A 22,435-nucleotide genomic window follows, 5' to 3' on the forward strand; every position below is an offset into this window, starting at 1 on the left:
CTCCTCAAGTATTAATCTAGTTTAAGACTATGAGTTTTCACTGGCTTGTTTAGCTCATTATTATTTTAATTGAATTTTTTAGGTAAATTTAAATAAATTAAAAAATGAGCGATAGAAGGAAAATCGTTTATAGAAGACATGGACAACCATCAACGAGCTAATTTTTAATTATATAATTTTAATTTAATTTGTTGTGGTTGCTTCATTTGTTAAATTGTAAAAGAATATAGAAAATTTAATTCACACCGTCCAATAGTCTATACCAGTCTTAGTTAATTCTAAGTGCTGGGCCGAATTGTGACAAAACATCTGACTTCAATGAAGGCCCCAGCCCGAACCTCAATGAAATTGAATCCACCAATCGATCAAAACGTCTGAGCATTTATAAAAATTAAAAAAAAATGTTTTCTTTATAAGAAAAATTTCACAGTTAGTTACTTCATACACCAATGACCTTGACACATCACAAGCAACTTTCATTCAGTAAATTATGCAAATTTTGGAGGCAACTCCAGAAATTTACGAGGACATGTTGCATTTGTCTCTATGAAGTTCTTGAAGACTCAACCCGGAGAGAGTTTTTTATGAGGAAACTCTTAACCATATTTTCAATTATTTACGTTATTTTTGTGACAACATGGACGCTTGAATTTCATCTTTTCTAGTTGGAAAATTTATTTTTCATTGGGACATTATCTATACTGCTGTACAATTAGTCATTTGTTTTTCAATATTTACTTATGATTATTGTTTGTTAAAATGATATTTTGATAGTAGCTAATTCGGTGATTCTTATACATGTTAGCTACATAAACAATACACAAAATTGGCAAAGAAAGACGTAAAAGAAGAATTGCAATAGCGTTGTGTTTGATGTATGAGCACCATAACTCATACATCACCCGCTCTCCTTGCATGACAGATTCATACATTGGCGATAAATGGGTAGGGGAGTTGCTTGTAGAACATCAACAAGATTCAGTAATATGTTCCGTATGACAACCCGCATTTATTGATCTTTTAAAAAAACTACACAGAAATCATGGACTTCATGGCTTCTCCAGGATGACTTCCAGAGAGGCGTATGCAATAATCCTCTTCATTTTATCATAAAATGAATCTATGAGAGGAGTCATTGAGTGATTCCAACACTCATAAAAAACAATCAATATATATTTTTCATTTGGGTTGAATGCTCTAGCTAGTTTCTCATAAGAAATTATTAAAGCTGATAACCTAACATCCGAAAGGACCACCATAAAGATTTCACAGGACCAATGATAAATGCATTATTTTAACTTCATGACTCATTTCTTTGAAGAACTCGCATGAGTGGTTCCAAGCACTCAACTTCTAGTTGCAAGGGCTAAGGACCAACATGTAGAGGGCCCGCAAATGAGTTCCTACAGGATAATATGACCTTAGGTGAACCCTCCGTGACTCAGCAACGAACTCGCTACACCACGCACGAAGTTGACACATTTTTGGCCCGACCGTCAACAAACTCGTCCGAACAACCCCGAATGAAGAAACAGACTGTTTTGACGCGTCCGGAACGTCAATTTTAATCGACAAGGACACCCATATTGCTAGGGTTACACACGCACACACATTGCACGGAAATCGATGCACATTTTTTTAGTAGGATGCGGGCCCGGGTTCAACCCAGGTTCGACTCAGGCTTGATTCTGGCTAATCACCCGCTCACATAAATTTGAATTTCAAAATTCAAAATTTAAATGAATGATTTAAATTGGTCTTAATTGAAAATCATTTGATGTAATGTTTTTTTAATTAAGCTGGCTGCTTAAAAGGAAATCATTCAATTCCCCGCCAATGCTTCGCATGACGACCCTGAAATTTTCCGCTATACAATTCAATTCGCCCCCTTTTCCTCTTCGGTTGGCCTCCCCCGAAACCTGTAATCATTCGGCACTCCCGCTCGCCTCACCCGCTCCTCAGCGCTCGCCTTCTTCCCCTCTGCCTCACGCACCGAAGCCACTCGCCACCCCATCTTCTCGAGCTTGCTCGCCTCCTCGCTCAACCGAACTCCCTTATCCCCTGATCGATCCTCTCCCGACTTTCACCGAAAAGTTGTGATCTGAGCTTCTTCTCCCGCTCGCCTATTTCTTTCGCACGCACGAGAACCTTGCTTTCCTCCTCTCACTCGACCGAAGGCCCCCTACTTGCCCGCTCCTCACTCTCGCTCACCCTCGTCGGCTTCCTGCTCGCTCGACGCACCTCTCCCTCCCGATCCCGCTCGTCTTCTCAACTCGGCACAGAGACCCCCCGCTCGCCTCTTCCTCTCTTCGACCGAACGCCTCCTTCACCCCTTCGAATGCCGAACAGCCATTCGACTCCTCCCTCACGCACCGAAGCATCATCCTTTGGTTCGATCTCGTCTCTGCACCGAAAGCATTCATCTCTTCTTCCTCTCGCCCGACTCCTTTCTCTACACCAAAGCACTCACCTGCTCGCCTCTCCTCTATGCTGAAATACCGAAGCTTGGCTCCCCCTTCTCCAACTTAACTTGCAGCGCCCCCAACCGCTGAAGAGATAAACAGAGGCTTCCAACGCATTTAAAATTTCAAAACTCACCCAATTATTTTTTTTTTGAAGGTTTTGGTTGCGAAAAAAGAATCAATCTCTTACCCCTATGAGGTTATCTATATATGATTATTGATGAGGAGCATGAAACATGAAACATTACATCTTCAGTAATTATTTTGTTAGCGCCAAGCTTTAATTTTTTTACTAATTAAGCTAACTCATTATAGTTCAGTGACCTTGGGATTGGCTTTCATTTTACTGTTGTGGTGTTTCCTGTTTTTTTTTTATTAGACTTTGGGTTTTGATGTTGGAGTGATCTCCATGACCTTGGGTTTGATTTTCCCTGTTTACCGGCGCTGCGTATGTTAATTGATTTACCTTGTGTCATTTGCGGGATGATTTATACATCTGTCCTCTTTCATGGATTCTTGTTGCCTGTTGCTTTTAACATGTCCACATTCGTACCTCTGAGAACATAGTTGGAGAAGATTATGAGATCCATTCACCTGCTATACTTGATGATCTTGCTTGCTACGCGTAATGCTATTTCCATCTCATTATGGCTTTAGTATTAGCCCACAGTCCTCTACACGTATATCCATTTCTCATGCATGAGTGTGCCATTGGTTTCTCGGGAATAATATTTTCTATGATGGTTATAGAAACCAACCTGAGTGGCATACAAACTAGAAGCCTCTTTGAACTCTTCTTTGTGCATACTGTTGGTTATAAAGGTTTTAAAACAAGCTTATCCATTGCTGTTCATGCAATATAACCTTTAACCAGTCATAAGAGGGGAATGCATCCAAGGGGATTACTGTAAGGAAGATTTACATACATACCACTCAATTGCCTCATGTATTTACATAAATAGCACCTAAACTTAAATCTTATGTTGCCACGAGATGTTACAATTCATGTCAAACGATTCCTAAGAATTTACGTGTCTTACACCTGAACTATACTTTTGCTTTTATACAAACCAACATTCCAACTGTTTTGGAGCATAATTGAGTGTTGTTTGGGGTTTGTAAAATTGTTGTTTGGAGCTCAATTATGTGTTGTTTCAGAAGCTTTAAAACACTGATTTGGGGCATTTTTTTGGGCTGATTTTGGGACAGTTTTGGCACCACTTTGGCACTGTTTGGGTAACATTTTAGCACTGCTTTATGCACCGATTTTTGAAGAGGCATATGTAGCCTTTAGGGGCTGATTTACGCACAATTTTAAAATTGGATTTCAGGAGCTCTTCTAGCCATTGCTATGAGTGCTTCACTTGCTGTTTTCCCCCTTTTGGCTTTACTAGTTTTAGAAGTGGGCCGGCCTCCACCTTTTGTTTTATTTATTTTTAAATGGTTAAGTCAAAAAATGAAAATTCTGATTAAATTACTTGGAAGACACTTAGAAATATTTGAGGATCAGTTGGAAAACACTTAATTGAGGGTAAAACACTTTAAGCACATGTTAAAGTGTAGACTTCCTAGATTTTAGGAGCACGCCCTAGGTGAGAGCCCATCTACCTAATTCTTAGTGTAGGCATCCTAGATTTTAGGAGCACACCCTAGGTGAACGTTCATCCACCTAATTTTCGAAAAAATAATGAAATTAGACACTTGACACTAATGCACAAACTGATTAAGACACTAGACAATGATGATGTACCGAGACGTAGTTTATGCTTCCTTAATTAAATCAATAGTGGAATTCCCGCAATGACTTAACCTATAGTTAAACCCAATGCACTGAAATTTGAGCTTGGATATTGCACTCAAATCATCCTGACAATTGAGAAAATTTGTTAAATGTCAAATATGGATCATCATACTAGAATAAGTCTAAGGTCTAAGTGACGAGGGCGATGGCGAAATTACTTATGTGTGCTTAAACGAGGGATACAAAGTGACATTATTAGATTAGTACTTCTACCTCAAGGATCTTCAATAAGAGAGAAGAAATGATCCATGATATTATTCTCTGACTCTTGGTAGGATCGTTGCCCCCGACGCTCGTTTGTCAGTAGTTCTAACACGATTAGAGTGACTAACCTGTGGACTATACGATTTCACAAAATATTTTAAAAAAAATAAAACAAAAATCTCTTTTGAATGTTAAAAAGAACTCTACATAAAAAAGACTTAAACAACAGCTTTTGCATGAAAATAAATTAATTTTTCTATAAAAATTTATAAAGGTCCACGGCTGATCATTTGGATTGGGGTTAAGGACTGTCTTTTGTAGATTGTCGGGCTAGTAACTCTTGTTCAAGATCGGGAAGCACATAATCCAGCTCTGAGCCCCCACTTCTGCCAATGTCTTACACTCAGTCACGGTCTTTCATATGTGGCTAAGGGTTTCTTTTGCTTATGATTTCTATGATTCGTTTTTCTGACTTTCATGCTGAGTTTTCTCGCCTTATTTATTTTCTTGTAAGTGTGTTTAAATCTGTTGCAAATCATACTATGTTTGTAATATTAATCACACAACAGTAGCAGATGCTCATATACGCTTTTACAGTTTATCTACAACATTTTACTTTATTGCATTTTACCTTTCAAGTACCTTTTATTTACCTATAATTTGATTATTCTGCATGCAAAACCATAATTGAAACCAAAATCGAAACAAAACAAAACCAAACTTTGACACCAAAACTGGGAAAGATAAATCACCAATCTCAAGCACTTAAACCCTAGAACTGTCGCGACGGCAGAAGGTTCAGAGCTAAATTTGTGGGCAGCACGGTGAGGAACTCAGACCGAGCAGCAAGAGGATCTTCTTCAGCAATCTCTTTTCTAGTCTAAATAACAACTCATAGGACTTCGAGGTAGTTCGCCCAACGCGACGTAAATCCTCACACACTCTTTAGGCTCTTGTACAACCGTGTTGTGCAGCGAAAGTCCTAACTCGCCCTAGGTTCCGAGGTTGTCGTGTGACACGATGTAAACCCTCTTATATTTGTTGATTATTTGTATAATCAGATATTATGTAAATGTAAGTCCAAAAAAATAAAATTAACAGGATTAAACACCTAAATAACATCTTCTCCAAAACACAGCCACACAGTAGGATAGTCTGGAAAGTCACTGAGGTTTCTCCTCAGAATCTGTGACATCACATACATGTTCATTCCTTTAGACTCCTGAAATGATTGTTCATATTTGAGCCACTCCAACTTGCTTTTCCACCTCCTATCGTGAAAACCTAAACTTTGAAATCTTGAAAACTAATACCTCTGATCATTATTGAGAGTTTTCTCAAGTGACCCCAGTCATTTGGGATGTAATTAACTATAGGGGTTTGTTTCCATAAGTAACTTGAAACCTAGGTAAAATAAACCTTATTTAATATTTATATTAAATAGGAAAACTTGTCGATCACACATAAAAAAGATACGCAGACCAAACGGATGTCACAAATCTCTTATTCTACAGAATTGTGTCTACCGCCGAGATATACACTCATCTTTCGAAAATGTGTAGTATTTACGGTATCGGGCATGATTATACAAACTATTGGACGAATGAGATCCATTTGGTTTCATTTTTTTTAAAATTAAAACACGATACTTTCAAAATAAAAAATATATACCTCTTATATTTAAATTAAAATTTAAAATTATTTTCAATTTTCAAAAAGTTAACCGACAGCGGCTGACCGGAGCGATTGTATTTTTTTTTGTTGCAACTTTATTTGCAATGTGTTGTGGAAATGTTTATTATTTATTGTATCGATGTTTTATGCAATGATGTATATTTTTGAAACTCAATTTTATTGATAGTTCTTATGCATGTATTCTTTCCCACTTGGATGGTTGATGAGGCAACCATGGATATAACAAGTAATCTAACTTCTATTACAAGCTTTATTTTTTATTTTGGAGGCCTATGATGAGGTAATTAATTTTATGGGTTCTTTGGAATGACCTACATGTTGCTATTGATTCTTAACATGTGTGAAATCCTAATGAAGGTAACCAAGTTTCTCATTTTTCAGCCTTATGACTTTTGAGGTTCTTTTGAATAGCTTTTTTGGTTATATGTATATGTAACACATACGAGCTAGGTATTAAATGGTGTAAAGGCAACCAAAAACTCTTTTTTTTATAACGTTTGTTGTCCTCTTGTAGTGACAGATTCATTGGTTCATACTCTCTTCTCTAAGAGCTCAAAGTTTCATGAAACTTGAATTAATTACTTTTATTTTTTTTTCAATGATGTTGCTTTTAAGAGTTTGTGTTTTATAGTTTTATACTTTCAAGAAAGATAGCTCCAGGACTTTCGGTACCTCCAAAGCATTGTACTACTACTGTAGAGTAAAATGTTCCTTGCTTACTTCGCGACATCTACATAATTATGAGAGACGGTTTTACAAATGGCCAAAGAGAATAATAGAGAATTGTGACTTCCTTATGTCGGTGGAAGGATTCCACCACCGATAACGATCATGCGAACGGATTATCTCATGACATTAACCAAGTGCATTTTAAAAATAATATTATCATATTATTAACTGTTATTTTAATAATTTTTTTAAATTTTGATTGTCGAGTTACTAACAGTATAGTGAAGTGTCTGTTTTTATTTTATAATATTCGAACTGGATATTTGTTTTCAAGTATGAAATGCGCTAGTTGAATTGGTTTTGTTACAAACACAACTATACTATAGAAAAAGAAATGTCATTTGTTAAAAAACAGCTACAGCACAACTGTTACAGAACTGCAAAAAACAAACAAACAACCAGCTTCATCGCAACAGCTTCTTCACAAAAGCTTTTTAATAAGTTCAAACTGCCCCAAACAGACCCTCTCCCTCATATTGGAGCTTCTTTACTCCAATAATAGAGATTTGCGTCATAATAGGGAAGCTAAAAATGTTGAAAGAGAATCATGGAAGGATGAACATGATATATTGAAACCTTTCCAGAATTTAGTTTTAATTGAATACGATGTTCGAAGTAGCATGCATTTGAAATTGGCCCTACACTTTTTCAAGATTTACACACTAGTAACGTTTAGGCAATTATTCCAAGATAATGCTATTGCAGCCCAACAGCCTGAGGCAAGATAACTTTACGCTCACCCAAGTCTCAGAAAGACACTGACAAAAATTAGAAGTATATCTATCAATACAAAACGTTAATGCGGTGTGTTCCACAAAGGAAACCACAACAAAGATCTGGTACAACGTACTACATAAATGAACTACTATTAAACCAATTGTGATCCCTGCTTGCAATTCTCATTTGCAAGTTATCAGAAGAAATACATCAATTCAGCCATTATATGTAATTCTTCAGTTCCCTCCTTTAAGCTCTTCTGTACTTGTCTCTATTTTCTTCAGGAGCATCCCACCTATATTTGAAATTAGAAAACCACCCCTTTATGATCTTTTACACCTCTATAAATGCTCAAAAACTCCTCAAAAAAATGAAGGCATTAATCCACATTCGCCTAATATGTATCAAAGCATATCTCCTCCACTTAGCGCCAAATTTCCTCCGATGAGAAACTTGCATATTTTACCTCACCAAACCCATTCCAGGCACCAGTTTCGTGAACTTAAGAGATAAGATAAAGATTGGCATCTCCTAGAGACCACATCAATGCAGCAATTTTGTGTAATTATTACTATTTTGTTTTCCTCATTATTCACAACGCATTTTTTTCAGTTTAATTATAGAGTTTCCTGCCCACATTTGAAATTGTGAAAATTCTCTTTTGTAGTCTTGTACACCTCTGTGAATACTCAAGAACTCAATGAAAAAATCAAATTAAAATTTTGCATTCCTCTGTAGAAGCAAAGCAATGCAGACATCCATCCAAGGGAAATAGCACCAAAGCAATAGTCAAAGCAAGATACCTTTTGTCTCATTCGTGAACTCCAAATATCCGAGTGAAATCCAGAGGCTGAACCAACTGTTTGGCCACCCTGTTGGTTTATAAGGGGTCTCCTGATAACAAAATATTCCTCATCACTGTCATAGTCCAACCAACGGCTGGATATCATGGCCCGGATTAGCACAGAAAGCATTAGGGAAAATGCCTGCAAAAGGATAAAAAACAATTAGTAACAATAAACTTTCTTTCAATTAAATTTTCAAACTAAAATGCTTCCTTCAAATGCTGGTATTATTCTTCAACATCCGCAACCCTAACTATATCGTCTGTTTCAGAAATGGAAAATCATCTAGCAGTGAAGTAATTCCAAAATGAAGATAAGGATTAAATAGGAGTCACAATACAACAGACCTTGTAATAAGGATAAAATAATATTTATTATCATTATTTTTAAGGGGCACTTACATACATGTCACACCTAAACTTTCATATTTACACAAATAGAACTCAAATCTTCAATATCAAATCAAAAATAGCACCATTACCATTTCTTTAAAAGTGAAATACATCTTTTCATGCATAAGTTTAAAGCACCAAAAATGCTATGCAAGTATGAACTTTCTCCTTCTAGGAAAAGAAAAAATAAAACAGTCGGCCTTCATATAATGAGCACTGACATTAGCAACCTTGAATAAGTAGTGGAATTCCATAGCTTCCTGTAACCCATGATGAATTTCATATGGCTCATTCGATCATAATTGTTAGCAATGATGACGTATAAATGCAAGAGAATGGCTGATGGTAAAATCTCAATATAAAAGAACTTCTTAAGCAAGGAAAATGGGATACCTGAATAACAATAAAGGAAACTCCAGCCCACTTGAATATATCAATATTATCTTCAATAAAGGCTATGAGATTTTTTAGTTCTCCGGTAGAGTCATTTGGAAGATCCTATATATCATGAGATATAATAATGAAACGATACAATATGCCCGGGAAAATAAATTGCTATGAGTTGAAAATGAACGATTTCTATACAAGCACACCTTCTTCCACTCTTTGTTGAAAAAGAGATCACCAGCCAAAGCTACCTCTAATAAAATCATTATTGTGATCAGTACTGCATACTGTAGGTTAGCCAGGTTAAGGAAATCATGCAATTGCAAAAGCAAAAGGATTAAGCAACTGGAAGATACAAGAACTGGTACAGAATATATACAGAAACTAGAAACTGAACAGCCAGTCTGCCACAGGGTTTCAAAGTAAGAAATGCAATACCTGAAAAAAAAAACATAAATAAAATAAAATATCAAACAGCAAGGATAACCGTCTCCACGGTTATCTTAAGAGTCGTATGTCCCATTTTCTAATATCATACCAAGCGAAGAACTAAGCCAAAGAGGCGAGAGTGAGAGTGTTAGTGCCCCGAAGAAAAAAATTTAGGGTTTTGTGGGAGAGGGATGTGTTCTCGCGTGCTTCACTTACCAAGGATTCGACTTCTTGCTAGAATCAACAACAGAGAAGAAGGATGAGGAGGCGAAGCTGCAAGCCTTGGTGCATGAAGGAGAAGAGGAACTGTGCAGCTCTTACATCTAGCAAAGAGGGAGAAGAGGTGTCGCAAACTTCTTGTATGAGGGAAAGGGGGATAAGAGGTTGTTAAACCCTAGCCAAAGGAAGAAAGGAAGAGGAGATTGCCTTGTGCGTATGTTTCTGGACTTGAGCCAAGCACGTGTATGGAGCTAAACCAAAAATTAGGTTTTTTTATATTAATTAATGCAGTTAAATGACCAATTATTTATTAAAGGTTAATAGTAGGTTTAATAAAGGAGAATTGAAGCTATAGAAATCTAGGATTGGAGAAAAGTCGAGATCAATATTTGTGCAAAAGACAAAGAGATACCTAAGGTATGTTTATAGTTAATTTCAATATGGGATTTTACATAATTAATTTAATGCACTAATTACTGTTTTTATTATTAAGGTCAGAAATAAAAGAAGAAGAATCTTGGATTGAGAATTTAAAAGTAACTTCAGTAGAAATAAGAGTTATGCATTTATTATATAAGTTGATTTAATTAAATGTCATTAAAAATATATTGAATTGTCCTTTAGTTAGAATCTGTGATTAGAATTGAAAAAGAATTTTAAATCCTTGCACTTCTAATTGATATAGGTGAGAGAAAGTAAAGTGGAGGAATAAACTTTTACAGAAGTCACTTAAAGTTAAGGTGAGTAATTACTTTCTTATATGTATTAAATAGATGTTTTATTAAATAAAGATTTGTCTAAATGATTTATACAACTAATTTATAATTATATGAATGTTGTATGCATGCTATAAGCTTAAGAATTATTAAAATGAATGAAATGAAATGGAATGGAAAAAGAGAAAAAAATTATTCAATGTTTTTAAAAAGGAAGTAAATTAAAGAAAATGAATGTAATTCAAAATTACCCCCAAATGGTAGTGGCAGGGTATTTGATACCCGTGCACGAAAAAAAAATGAAAATGATAAAGTAGTAACTTCGAGTGCAAAATTTTGAGTGCCTACAGGTATAATTTTGAGGAAACATTCGAGTATGACAGTAATTCTGATATAACTTCTTTAAAAAAAGTTTCAAGTTGGTAAATAATTTAATTAGAATGGAAATAGTTAAATTAAAAATGAAAATTTACAGTTTTATTTATATTAATAAATTGTGTTTTCTGAGGACATTAATGCATAACATTTTTATATTAATTTAATGCATAAAAAGATTGTAATTATTCATTAAGTGGTGGAAAACTTACTTTTGAATTTAATTATTTCTTTTAGAAAAAATTGAAGATTAATGTCTTAATGTCAGACACAAGGGGTTTAGTAGATATTAAGTAGTGTTTTGTGGTTGTAGTTATTGTACTATTTACTCCTGAGTTCTGATAATGTTGTGTTAATTTAAGATATTCTACTTGCAGAACATGATAGTTTTGGATGATTAATTTATTTATGCGTAACGTATTTTTAAGTTTTTTAATGGCTTGTTTGAAATTGGAAGTAATGAAAATCTATGAAAGTAAATGAAATGTTAATACAGTCTGACCGCAGTTCTTGACTTAGTTAATGCTAAGCTATCAGGTCGGGTCATGACAAAAACATCATAAGATCAGAAAAACTAATGGCATACAATAAAAGGAGAAATGGTAGTTTAACAAAGATGCAAACCAGATATTCAAGGCTTAAAATGCAACAAATGAAGGAAATGTCAATAAGTGCCATAAAATGTGCTCATTAAGGCTTTTGCAATCTGGCAGAAAAAAACAACAAAAGTTGATTGTTTGATAGGTAAGCAAAATTTTAATTAAATATTTACAATATACATGCAATTCACTTAGATCGTCCATAATATTGCTGCCATAAACAAGACAAAATAACTTAACAAGATGGCGTGAACAAATCAAAACTTCAAGCACAAAGCAGTTGTAGGAGACTGGAAGTATAAAGGTTAGAACAAAAAAGAAGAATACAAACTTTGAACTCAAAAGCAGAATAAAAATGATGGCAATCAAGAATGCATACAACCAGCTCAATAAAAATAAGCTTAGAAGTAATAGTTATTAATAACATTATCAAAATACAGATATCTTAAAAAATACCAAGAAACTTTATTTGCGTATCTGAACAATTAAAAAACTAGACATTTCTTAAAAACATGGGCAAACAAAGAAAATAATAAAATTACGAGGGCAAGGCTAGACAAGGAATCTTGTGGAAATAAGCACTAAAAGTAGGCCACAAATAACAATGCATATTTAATTTTTTTTAGTAATATAATCATATTTCATGTCTTAAATCACAGATCCTAGTAAAGATACAGTTGTTATAGCTGCTTAAAAAACTATTGTACATCGTTGTCATTTTTAAAGAGGGTAAAGTAGCAATAAACTCATATGGATAATCATTATTTATTTAAAAAATGAAAGAAGAAAAAATAAATATATTATATATATTCAATATTTAGCTTCAACTCCAGGACTTTGAATAACTGTACCATTCTATTTACCACAAAAAAATACATATATGAAAATATGTAAGCATGATAAGAGAATTATCAACAAGAGAATTACCAAGAAATGACATCTTCGCAGAGAGAAGAGACGAGCCGGAAGTTTGATATGAAAATCCTAGGTATGTAAGAAGACCTCATGTTCAAATTAGAAAAAAAAAAAAAAAAAAAAAAAAACAAACGTATAGACCCACTCATTTTTTATTAAAACTGCAAGCCACAAAGCTCTTACGACTGCCACGAAAACATGAATGATCAAGACAATACTGTATTGCAGTAACAAATTATTCTATATCTTATCTTACTTGCCCGTTCCAGGTCACATGAAAAATTGGTAAAAATATGCATAAGAAGCGAGGACTTCCAGTTGATGTGAAAATCATGTTTTGGTGATTTTTTGAACCACAAAATTAATCAAATGCCACCCAAACTTTGACAACATATAAAACTAACTCTCAGTGTCTCACGGCCATCTCATAGGATATTTAACTATAAATTGGGAATCTTTTATGCTCTTCGAGATTTGGGTAGCAATATTGCAAATGGTGGTATTTGGATGTTAATTTTGTAAATAGTCATGTTTCAAATTTTAAAAATGAAATCAACCCTTTGGGAAAGGTCAAGAACTAATAAGAATCTGATATAAACTCAAGCTATAACATATTATAAACTCCAGTGCATATAAATCACCATTGAAGTGTTTCCACATATGACAAACGTTTTCATGCAAATATAGATTGTTTTGGTATGATTATTATAATTGTTGTAATATTGCATTAATTAGTATCACTTTCATCGGTAATATTGCATGTCTTAGGTCTGACTATCTATGATTTTTTATATAAGAGTTAACAATTAAGTTTACCAGACAAGCTCATTCATCAATAATTCTTCTTTTAATAGATCAGAGTAGATTGTCTGATGGACCATCATCAAAAAAGCAGATTCTTCAATAAAAGTTATTCTTTGGGGCAAATATCTATTATTTTAACAGTAATTCTTTATTTAGACATGTATGCTAGATTTTTGAATTGGTTTTAAAGATGTAGTATAATCATTTTCTTTTTTGTATATTATAATTTTCCTTTGATGAAATACCCCTAAAAATATTAATGATTCAATAAAGTTTCATTTATATAATTTATAATAATTAATTTTTGCTTGCATATATTTACATATGATATTTTTTCTTTTTGAATATAAAACTACTTTACTTGATATTAGCACTTGGTATTAATCTTAATCATTCACTATGTTGCAAAGGTGTACCTTTTCTCAGCCCGAAGGTATAACGCCAACACAGAAATATGTACAATTAACCAGTAAGCAACTACAAAAAAAAATCAATCACTATATATATATATATATATATATATATACATTAACTGGAAATGCAAGGACCGTGTGATTTCCAATTGCTAAAAAAAAGTAAAAAATTTTGCTCTTAAAATTATTGCCTCACACTCTCGCTTTAATTCCTCGCATCCAACCCAAGTTCTAAAAACAAACACAAATACACATTATAAATGTATGTATGTGTATGTGCACATGCACGGGCACATATTCTTCATTATCTTGCACTTTATTCTTCACAAAGAATGATATCAGAGTTAAATCAAACAGCAATAAGCAATCAATTATTATTACTGGAAAAGCAATATACAAGGCACAAACACTTAAACTAGGGTAGATCTCGAGGTGGTGGAAATGATCAGTAATGGTTTATTCTTCCAGAGAGATAGCAATGGGTGGAGGAAGGGTTGGAAGAAGTGGCAGTAGAGAAGGTGTATGAGTAACCATGAGGGAGAGATGTGAAGCTATAGAAAAGGCAAGTGTGGTTGCTATCCTAGGAGGGGGCAGCAAGAAAGAGGGCGTTGGACAACGAGGAAGTCGATGCCTGAAACAAGCTAGGAACTGGTGGTTGGATGGCAAAAAGGGAGGGGGACGGCGGAAGGGAAGGTGAGCTGAAACAAGCTAGGAGGAAAGAAACTGGTGGTTGGATGGCTAGAACTAGGGCAGTAACCGAGTCGATTAGAGTCGAGCTCAGGCTGCCCTCGGATTGAGCTTGATTAATTAATTGAGTTCGAACTCTCTCTTACTTGTAGTTGTTGTTTTGATGCCTCTTGTCCTAATAACAATTTTCTAATCTTTGTCAATCTCTGACACCAACCATGATGGGAAGCATAATGATGCATTATCAACCTCTCTCTTGCTCATAGTTGTTGTTCTGATGCCTCGTGGCCTAACAACACTTTTCTAATCTCTAGCACCAACCATGATGGGAAGCACAATGCCAAGAAGAGAACAAGATGAAGTTGCTTTGACTGATATGAATGTAAGTTTGCATAAAGATAATTATAATGGTGGGGTAATCAGTAGAGCTCAAAGCTATAATTGTGCTTCATTGCCTTAGATTTAGAAGTCAGAAGCATCGAGAACAAAATATAATTGACACCTAGCATAGTTGAAAAAATTAAAACCAGATTCATTAAAAACCAAGTTTGCACAAATTCCAAAACTCATTTATCTAAACATTTCCAAGGAATATTCAGAGAGTAAAAAAATGGATATGCAAATTTGACAATCTTCTGCTTCAAGCATAAATTAGTATGGATGAACTTTATGTGATACCCGAAAAGCACCCTAAGGCTTAAGGCCTTAGAGGGCTCAACACCATGCAGCCTCGAGAAACACAAACTATGCTAGAACATAACACCCACAAGATAACTTCAAAGCACACATGTTGCACAACCAGATAGTTCATACCCTCAAATTCAGTCTCCTTACTCTAATTGTTATGATGGTGCAACCAGACATTCGGATAGTTATCTTCAAAATTCTCCTCCTCGACAAGTCCCTCATTTTGTCATGGAATCCCTGTTGAAACCAAGAAGTTAATCCTTTGCAGCTCTTCCAAATTATGGTACTCAACTAAAACTTATGAAAATGAAGTAGCACCACTCAAACTTGTACAATGCATCATATAAAGTCCAACATTATTGGTCTTGAAGAAAACCAATACACCCTTGCTAATAACTTAGCATTCCCAGAGAATTTGCATCGTGCATGTTTGAGAACGCCCAGAGATATTATATTCTTTCTCAAATTATTACATGCCTAAATTCAAGCAATCTCTTAATCACACAAGGTGACCCGAACTTCCTAGCAACATTGCACAGCATATTTTCTCCAAGCACAATCACCATATGGCTCATAATTCAAAAGGATCTCTACATTGCAACAAATATAGTATAAAAATTTGAGTTTAAAGATCCAATACTCTTTGCATGTATCCTTAGCAGTCACTAAACGAGCATCACTTATATCCTAGCTAAAATAATCTACAATAGTCACATCTATTAAATTGTCCTCCTTGTGATTATCATTTGCACTATATTCCATCCTTTTCAGGTTACAAAAATATCTCTTAATATGCCCTTTCTTTTCATAATAGAAGCAAAGAATATCCTTAAAACTCCAATAAAAGTTGCTCCTATCATAATTAGAGATAAACAATATCAAAAGATTCCCCACCAAATTACAAAAAAAAGAAAAATGGTTCCCCCCCCCCCCCCCCCCACATTTTCATGCTTAGAATTCACATTTTCAAAAATAAATAAATCATTGGCTTCATCAAAGCTGATCATTCTCTCCGCCAAATAACATAATATCATAAAAAAAAATTAATCCACCTTATGTACAGACCTTTATCAAGAAGAACAAAAAATGATTACTTACTCAAAGATCAAGAGAGAGCTCAGATCCAAAAGGTTGGAGCTAGTACATACAAATGAATGGGGGTAGGACGGTCCTTGTAATACGTCACATTTATTCATGAATACAATAGAAAGGTATAGGTCTATTTTATGTAAAATAGATTAGACGTATTCGTCATTTTGAGAAGTGGAAGAGCTTGATGAAAAATGAACTTGAAAATAAAATCAAGTATCAAGAATTAGATAATGAGAGGTGTACAATTCTATTAAACCAAAAAATTATTGTACCACACATGAGATTCATATGGAGAGCAGTCCAAAAAACTCCAAAATTAAATGGTGTTCTTAAATAAATATAACTCTTAATGAATCTGCAAAAAGTATGACATTTCGTGCAGGTCTTCCAAAGTTAATCTGGGTAGATGCAACAAACATAGCATCACATCTTATTATTTACGACAATCAATTGGACTCAAATTTAGGCTTCCAGAATAAGCCTAGATAGAAAAGAAATGTTTATTATACCTAAAGGTTTTCGGTTATCTACTATATGTTTACGTTGATCCAATTATCAGACATAAATTTTGACCAAAAATCCAAACAGAAATTATTTCGTTATATATGACGAAGATGAGTTTCATACAAATACTAGCATAATGATAAAAATTAAACAAATTGGGAAATATGCTATAAATAAAAAAAGGAAAAAGAGCGTATAGCCAAAATCCCTAATGCGTCAGCCATTACATCTCTTATAAATATAATGATTTAAATAAGATCAAATATAGAAAAAAATAGTGAAAACAATTAATACATGCATTTCAAAACAGGGAAAAAATACTAGAAAATTGTGAAGTGATTCAAAAGATTTAGGGTACATCTACACCTTTGACATCTCCACCTTGGGTGACACCAACAACAACAAGCCTTTATCCCACTAAGTGGGGTCGGCTACTTAGAAATATTTTTCTCCATTATGTCTACTGAGTGAAAGGGCATTCTAGCAAAATTAAATCAATTGTAATAAGGTGTTAATCCTTGTCCTAATGATGGTCAAAGTATTATTCACTTAGCAAAGAGCGTTGTCCCTCACTCCCAAACATAGCACATACAACTCATGCATCGTTGCGTATGCAACTTGCTTGAAGCTATTGAATGTTTTTTTAACTTCTTAAAATTAAAGGAGTAGAAAATCCTGTTGATATGCTCATTTAAAGTGATTCCCATTTAAAAATTGAGGATTTGCAAAATCTCAATTAACATCTATGAACCATGACATAGAAATGCAATCCAAAGAAGTGTTTTAAAGATGATCACTAAGCCAAAAAAATAAAAACTTCTCCGAGTAGAGATAATCAGAGTTCTTAAGTGTTTAAAATAGTAGCTCTTGTCAACAACATGAAAATCCGAAATGAGAGCTATCACAAAGTACTAAATCAAGAATATCATTAGATTAAAAATGTAAGTTAACACAAAGTCCTAATGAGAGCTCCATGTAATCCTCATTAGTAAAATAACCCAAAATTATAAAAGAAGCATAAGTTCTTATATTATCCAGATAAAAGAAGAGAATAAGAATTGTCATCAAAACGTTTGTCAGCATACAGCCCTCATCCGTAGAAATAGATGTATTTATTTTGAATCGTTACCATGGATAAATAGATGTATTAATTTGGCTTCATTTATATGAAGTATAAACTCTCACTATGCATTTCTTTTAAAATTTAATAAAATATTTCACATTTGTACCATCATGGGCATAAGTTTCTCACAAAACCATGTAAATTTATCTTGTATTTAAAATCAGTGAAATTTATTATCTTAATCTTATTTAATTTTTGCTCCAAAATTTCACCATTATATTATCATTCAATGGCAGCATTCATGTATAATATACAGCAATGAATTATATCGTCTAATTGCCATACAATCACATCAAAGATCCAACCTCGCTTTTTGACAATTGAAACATTTTGACAAGCTTCGCTCTCTCCTTGAGCTAAACAATCCTTTTGATCAAGGAATTTTAATTTCATGACAGTAAGTTAGACGATCTCCGGAACCTCAGCCCATTGCTTCAGCATGGCATCCTCTTCAAGCAATCAAGCACAAAAAGCTACTCAGAAAGTACTATTAAATACAACAAAACTGAAAATTGAAGCTGAAATAGATTCAACAACAGCTTTTTAAAGCGAATGAGAGGCAGAAGGAGACACAGATGAAATGCTATGCAGGGAGGAGGAGGTACCCTCCATTTCTCTACTCTGCGTGAATTCTAATTGTACATTTGTTTGAACGACGTGAGAAATATAGGTTCAATTTCAATCTGTGCAAGGAAAATCTCACCATGAACAGTATGATAATCGACACAAATCACATGCACGCAAGTTATTTCCAATCCCAAACAATTGATGATGCTTGAAGGCGCTAAGCCAGAAGAGGGTAGAGTGGCATTCCTTCTAAAAACTGTGCAAAAATAGTGACGTTGAACTTTGACTTTATTGGTTTATCAAAGGATGTTTGTATCAATATAATGTCACAAATAATATATTCCATCATTAAAGTTGTCCTCATAAAATGTTCCACTTTACCGCAAGAATTTTATAATTTAAGTATTTATTGTTTCCATATCAATTTAAGACATTTAAAATTTAACTAAAAATTATATAAAAGAACAGTTTTAAATCAAAATAGTTGGTGGAGGAATAATAATGTGCAAGAAAAGAAAAAAATATAAGAAGTTACATTATACGAAATTAGTTTAAATATAAAGCTTAGAGAACTGAGAAAAATATCACATGGCTTGCGGGGAGTCTAAAAGAACAATCTGTGATGCTAAAAATTATGTTTTAATAATTTTTATAATAGATTAGATACTACAAAGGATGAAAAATATATTTATAAACTAGCCAAACAAACAGAAAAGAAAAATAAAAAATTTAACTCAAGTAATGTGTATTAAAGATGAAAATCAAAAAGTGTTTTTCTTAGAAAAATATATTCAACATAGGTGGGTGAGCTATTTTGATAAAATTTTTAATAAAGTTTCTGAAAATACGATCGACCTTAGTGATCTTAATATCGTTAATAATAATAAAACGTTTCATTTTTACAGTCGCATTAGTAAAAAAAAGTCGAGGAGGCTTTAAGGAAAACCAATGGTGAAAAGTCTATAGAACCTGATGATATCCAAATTGAAGTATGGAAATGTTTAGGAGATTTGAGAGTTTCTTGGCTTACTAAACTCTTTGATATTATTTTAAAAACTAAAAAAATGCCTGAGGTGTGGAGGAAGAGTCTTTTGGTCCCCATTTTTAAGAAAAAAGGGATGCAAAAGAGTGTGCAAATTATAGAAGAATTAAGTTGATTCTTCTATAATTTTTTGGGAGAGGGTAATTGAAAATAGGTTAAGACGTATTACAAAGATTTCTCATAATCAATTTGGTTTATGTCAAACAGGTCTACCATGGAAGCTATACATTTATTGAGAGATTTGATGGAGAAGTTCAGAGATAATAAGGAGAATCTACATTTGATTTTTATTTATTTAGAAAAATCTTAAGATAATGTTCCAAGAGATATCCTTTGGAGAGTTCTTGAGAAAAAAAGTGTTGATATGACTTATGTTCAAGTCATTAAAGATATGTATACTAGAGTTGTTACTTGTGTTCGAATTGAAGGAGGATTAACCAAATATTTTCCTAATTCTATTGCATTACATTAGGGATTGGTTTTAAACCCATATCTTTTTGCTTTAGTTATGGGTGGTCTTACTGGACAATTACAGGAGGATGTACATTGGTATATGCTTTTTGCTGATGATATCTTTCTTGTGGATAAGACGAGAGAAAGAACCCAGGAAAAACTTGAATTATGGAGGTCTACATTAGAGTCTAAAGGCCTTCATTTGAGTAGAACTAAGACTGAATACATGGAATGTGATTTTAGTAGTAGTAGCTCTAGTGACAGAACTGTAACTTTGGGTGACCAAATTATTAAAAGATGTGAAAAATTTAGATATCTTGGATCTGTTGTTCAAAGCGATGGTGATATAGATGGGGATGTTAATAGTAGAATTCAAGTTGGTTGGTTGGTTGGAGTGGAGGAATGCAACAGGCCTTTTGTGTGATAGAAAAGTACCGCTTAGACTGAAAGGAAAATTTTATAAGAAAGATGGTTATAAGATGGTGGTGAGACCTGCAATGCTCTATGACGCCGAATGTTAGCCTTTGAAAGAGAAGCATAATACTAAGTTAAGTGTTGCCGAGATGAGAATGATTAGGCACAAGCCATTAATTTGGCTTTACACTTAGAGACAAAATGCGAAATAAATTTCTTCGTGATAGGCTTGGTGTAGCTCTAGTGACGAACAAAATTAGAGAGAGTCGTCTTAGATGGTTTGGTCACATTAAACGTCAACCATCTGATGATCCGATTAGGCAACATATGTTAAGAAAGACAGAGGTAGATCTAGGAAGACTTGGGCTTATGATGCGATTAGGCGACTTATGTTAAGAAAGGCAGAGGTAGATCTAGGAAGACTTGGGCTTATTGGATAAAATATGATCTTAATTTATTAAAACTAAATGAGAATACGACACTAATAAGGAGGCAATAGAGAAAAAATATTCATGTAGTCGGGATAAAGGATTCTCGTAGTGGGATTAAGGCTTTGTTGTTGTTGTATATGATATGAATTTTATTATTTCAGTAATTATTGTTTCCTTATCAATTTAAAACAATTAAAATTTAACTAAACATTATAAGAAGAACACTTTAATGAGTCATGTGCAGAAGCCATAAATTCATTCTAAATCAATGCAACGGTGAAAAGAACCCAAAAAAAAAACCAGGACATAAAATTTGAGTTCTTGACTCGGATACAAAGCAGAGACAACAACTGCTGATGGCTTCTGCGGCAATATTTCCAGTAAAAGACACGAAACAGAGCAGGATCCCAACTCCCATCAACGCGCAGACAAACCTACTCGAGAAATCAACCAACAAAACATCAAAAAACAAAACAAAAAAACAAAAAAAAAAAATCCAACAGGAACCAAATCCCATCGGAACACTTCGACGGAATGAGAAGAAGAAATCTAACGCTTACCAGGGAGCCGGAAGCTTGTCGAGATCCAGGCTGAAGGAAAGGCCATGTTTGAGTGTCTGATTTAGAACCCAAACCGAATAAATAACGATCGAAACGCCAACGAAGGCCTGGAGGAAATTGAGAAACTTGAGAAGGACGGCAAGGCAACTCAGAAAACAGTTGGGCCTCATCTCTCTCCGTTCCCTATCTTCCGGAAGAAGACTAAACCCTAAAAGTTTTCTTCCCAACTGGATTTCGAAACCCTAAAGAAAATCTGTATCACCACCGTCCTCTCTCCTTCTCCCTCGCTCAACGAGGACGATGAAGCGACTAGTGAACTGGATGATTTGACTTGTACGATTATTACCCAAAAAGGTAAAGGGAACGGTTGGCTGTGAGGAAGTAGCGGGAAAACTTAGTGGGCAAATCATTTATTTTTTTTAATTATTAATTATTAGTAAAACATGAATCAATGCATTAACTTAGAATTTTACTTGATTAATAATGAAATATTTTTATTCAAATTAATAAATATAAATATTTCCTTAAAACGTATAATTTAAATGAATTGGGATTGGAATTATGTATAATCTAACTCATTTGTTAATTATGTGATTTTTATTTTAATTTATTTTTATTCATCTAATCATAAAATTAAAATCATTCATGAAAATATTAGGACAGAATATTTCATAAAGAATTAAAATGTTTGATAATGCAACATATAAAAAATATATCCCATTAAAAAGTTTATATAATGAGAGTAAATATTCATTAATTTATGATTTATGAGTGTTCAAATCAAGAAAGGCTCAAATCAAGAAAGGCTTATAAATATGTGCTTAGACATCTTAAATTTCTTTAATGAAGTTAATTTTATTTAAATATGAATTAATTATTTGTTTGATTATTTCTGTGTTATTGAAGATAAACCATATATTTTAATTCAATAACCCGAAATAGCCCAGAAATTACTTATGCGGTATTATTTTTGAGTTATTGAAGAGAAACTTACTACGAAGATTTTTCCAGCATTATTTTTGAGTTATTGTAGAGTCTGCGGTTCTATTTTAATATTTTTTAGGTGGGCTGATATAACACACATGATGATGTATTACTGAGAGTTCAAAAGTAGAGCTACATTCAGAGTCCGAACATAAAATTTTTTTCATAGATTTTATGTATTCAAATCAT

At 33.8% G+C, this 22,435-nt stretch overlaps 1 protein-coding gene across 1 annotated transcript in view; it reads right to left on the bottom strand.

Annotated features, from left to right (window-relative positions):
• The window catches only part of LOC110020651 (tetraspanin-18), a 41,110-nt gene extending 19,511 nt beyond the window's left edge, over nt 1–21,599 (bottom strand). The window contains exons 1-5 of the mRNA XM_020718823.1: nt 21,263–21,599; nt 21,037–21,136; nt 9,439–9,519; nt 9,239–9,343; nt 8,412–8,594 (exon numbers count right to left, since the gene is read on the bottom strand). Of these exons, the coding sequence (XP_020574482.1) occupies nt 8,412–8,594; nt 9,239–9,343; nt 9,439–9,519; nt 21,037–21,136; nt 21,263–21,432 (639 nt within the window). The 5' untranslated portion in view covers nt 21,433–21,599. The remainder of the gene's footprint in view (nt 1–8,411; nt 8,595–9,238; nt 9,344–9,438; nt 9,520–21,036; nt 21,137–21,262) is intronic.
• Between the last annotated feature and the right edge of the window lie 836 nt (nt 21,600–22,435).

The sequence above is a fragment of the Phalaenopsis equestris genome, unplaced genomic scaffold (assembly GCF_001263595.1).
Source record: "Phalaenopsis equestris unplaced genomic scaffold, ASM126359v1 Scaffold000107, whole genome shotgun sequence".
NCBI lineage: Eukaryota > Viridiplantae > Streptophyta > Magnoliopsida > Asparagales > Orchidaceae > Phalaenopsis > Phalaenopsis equestris.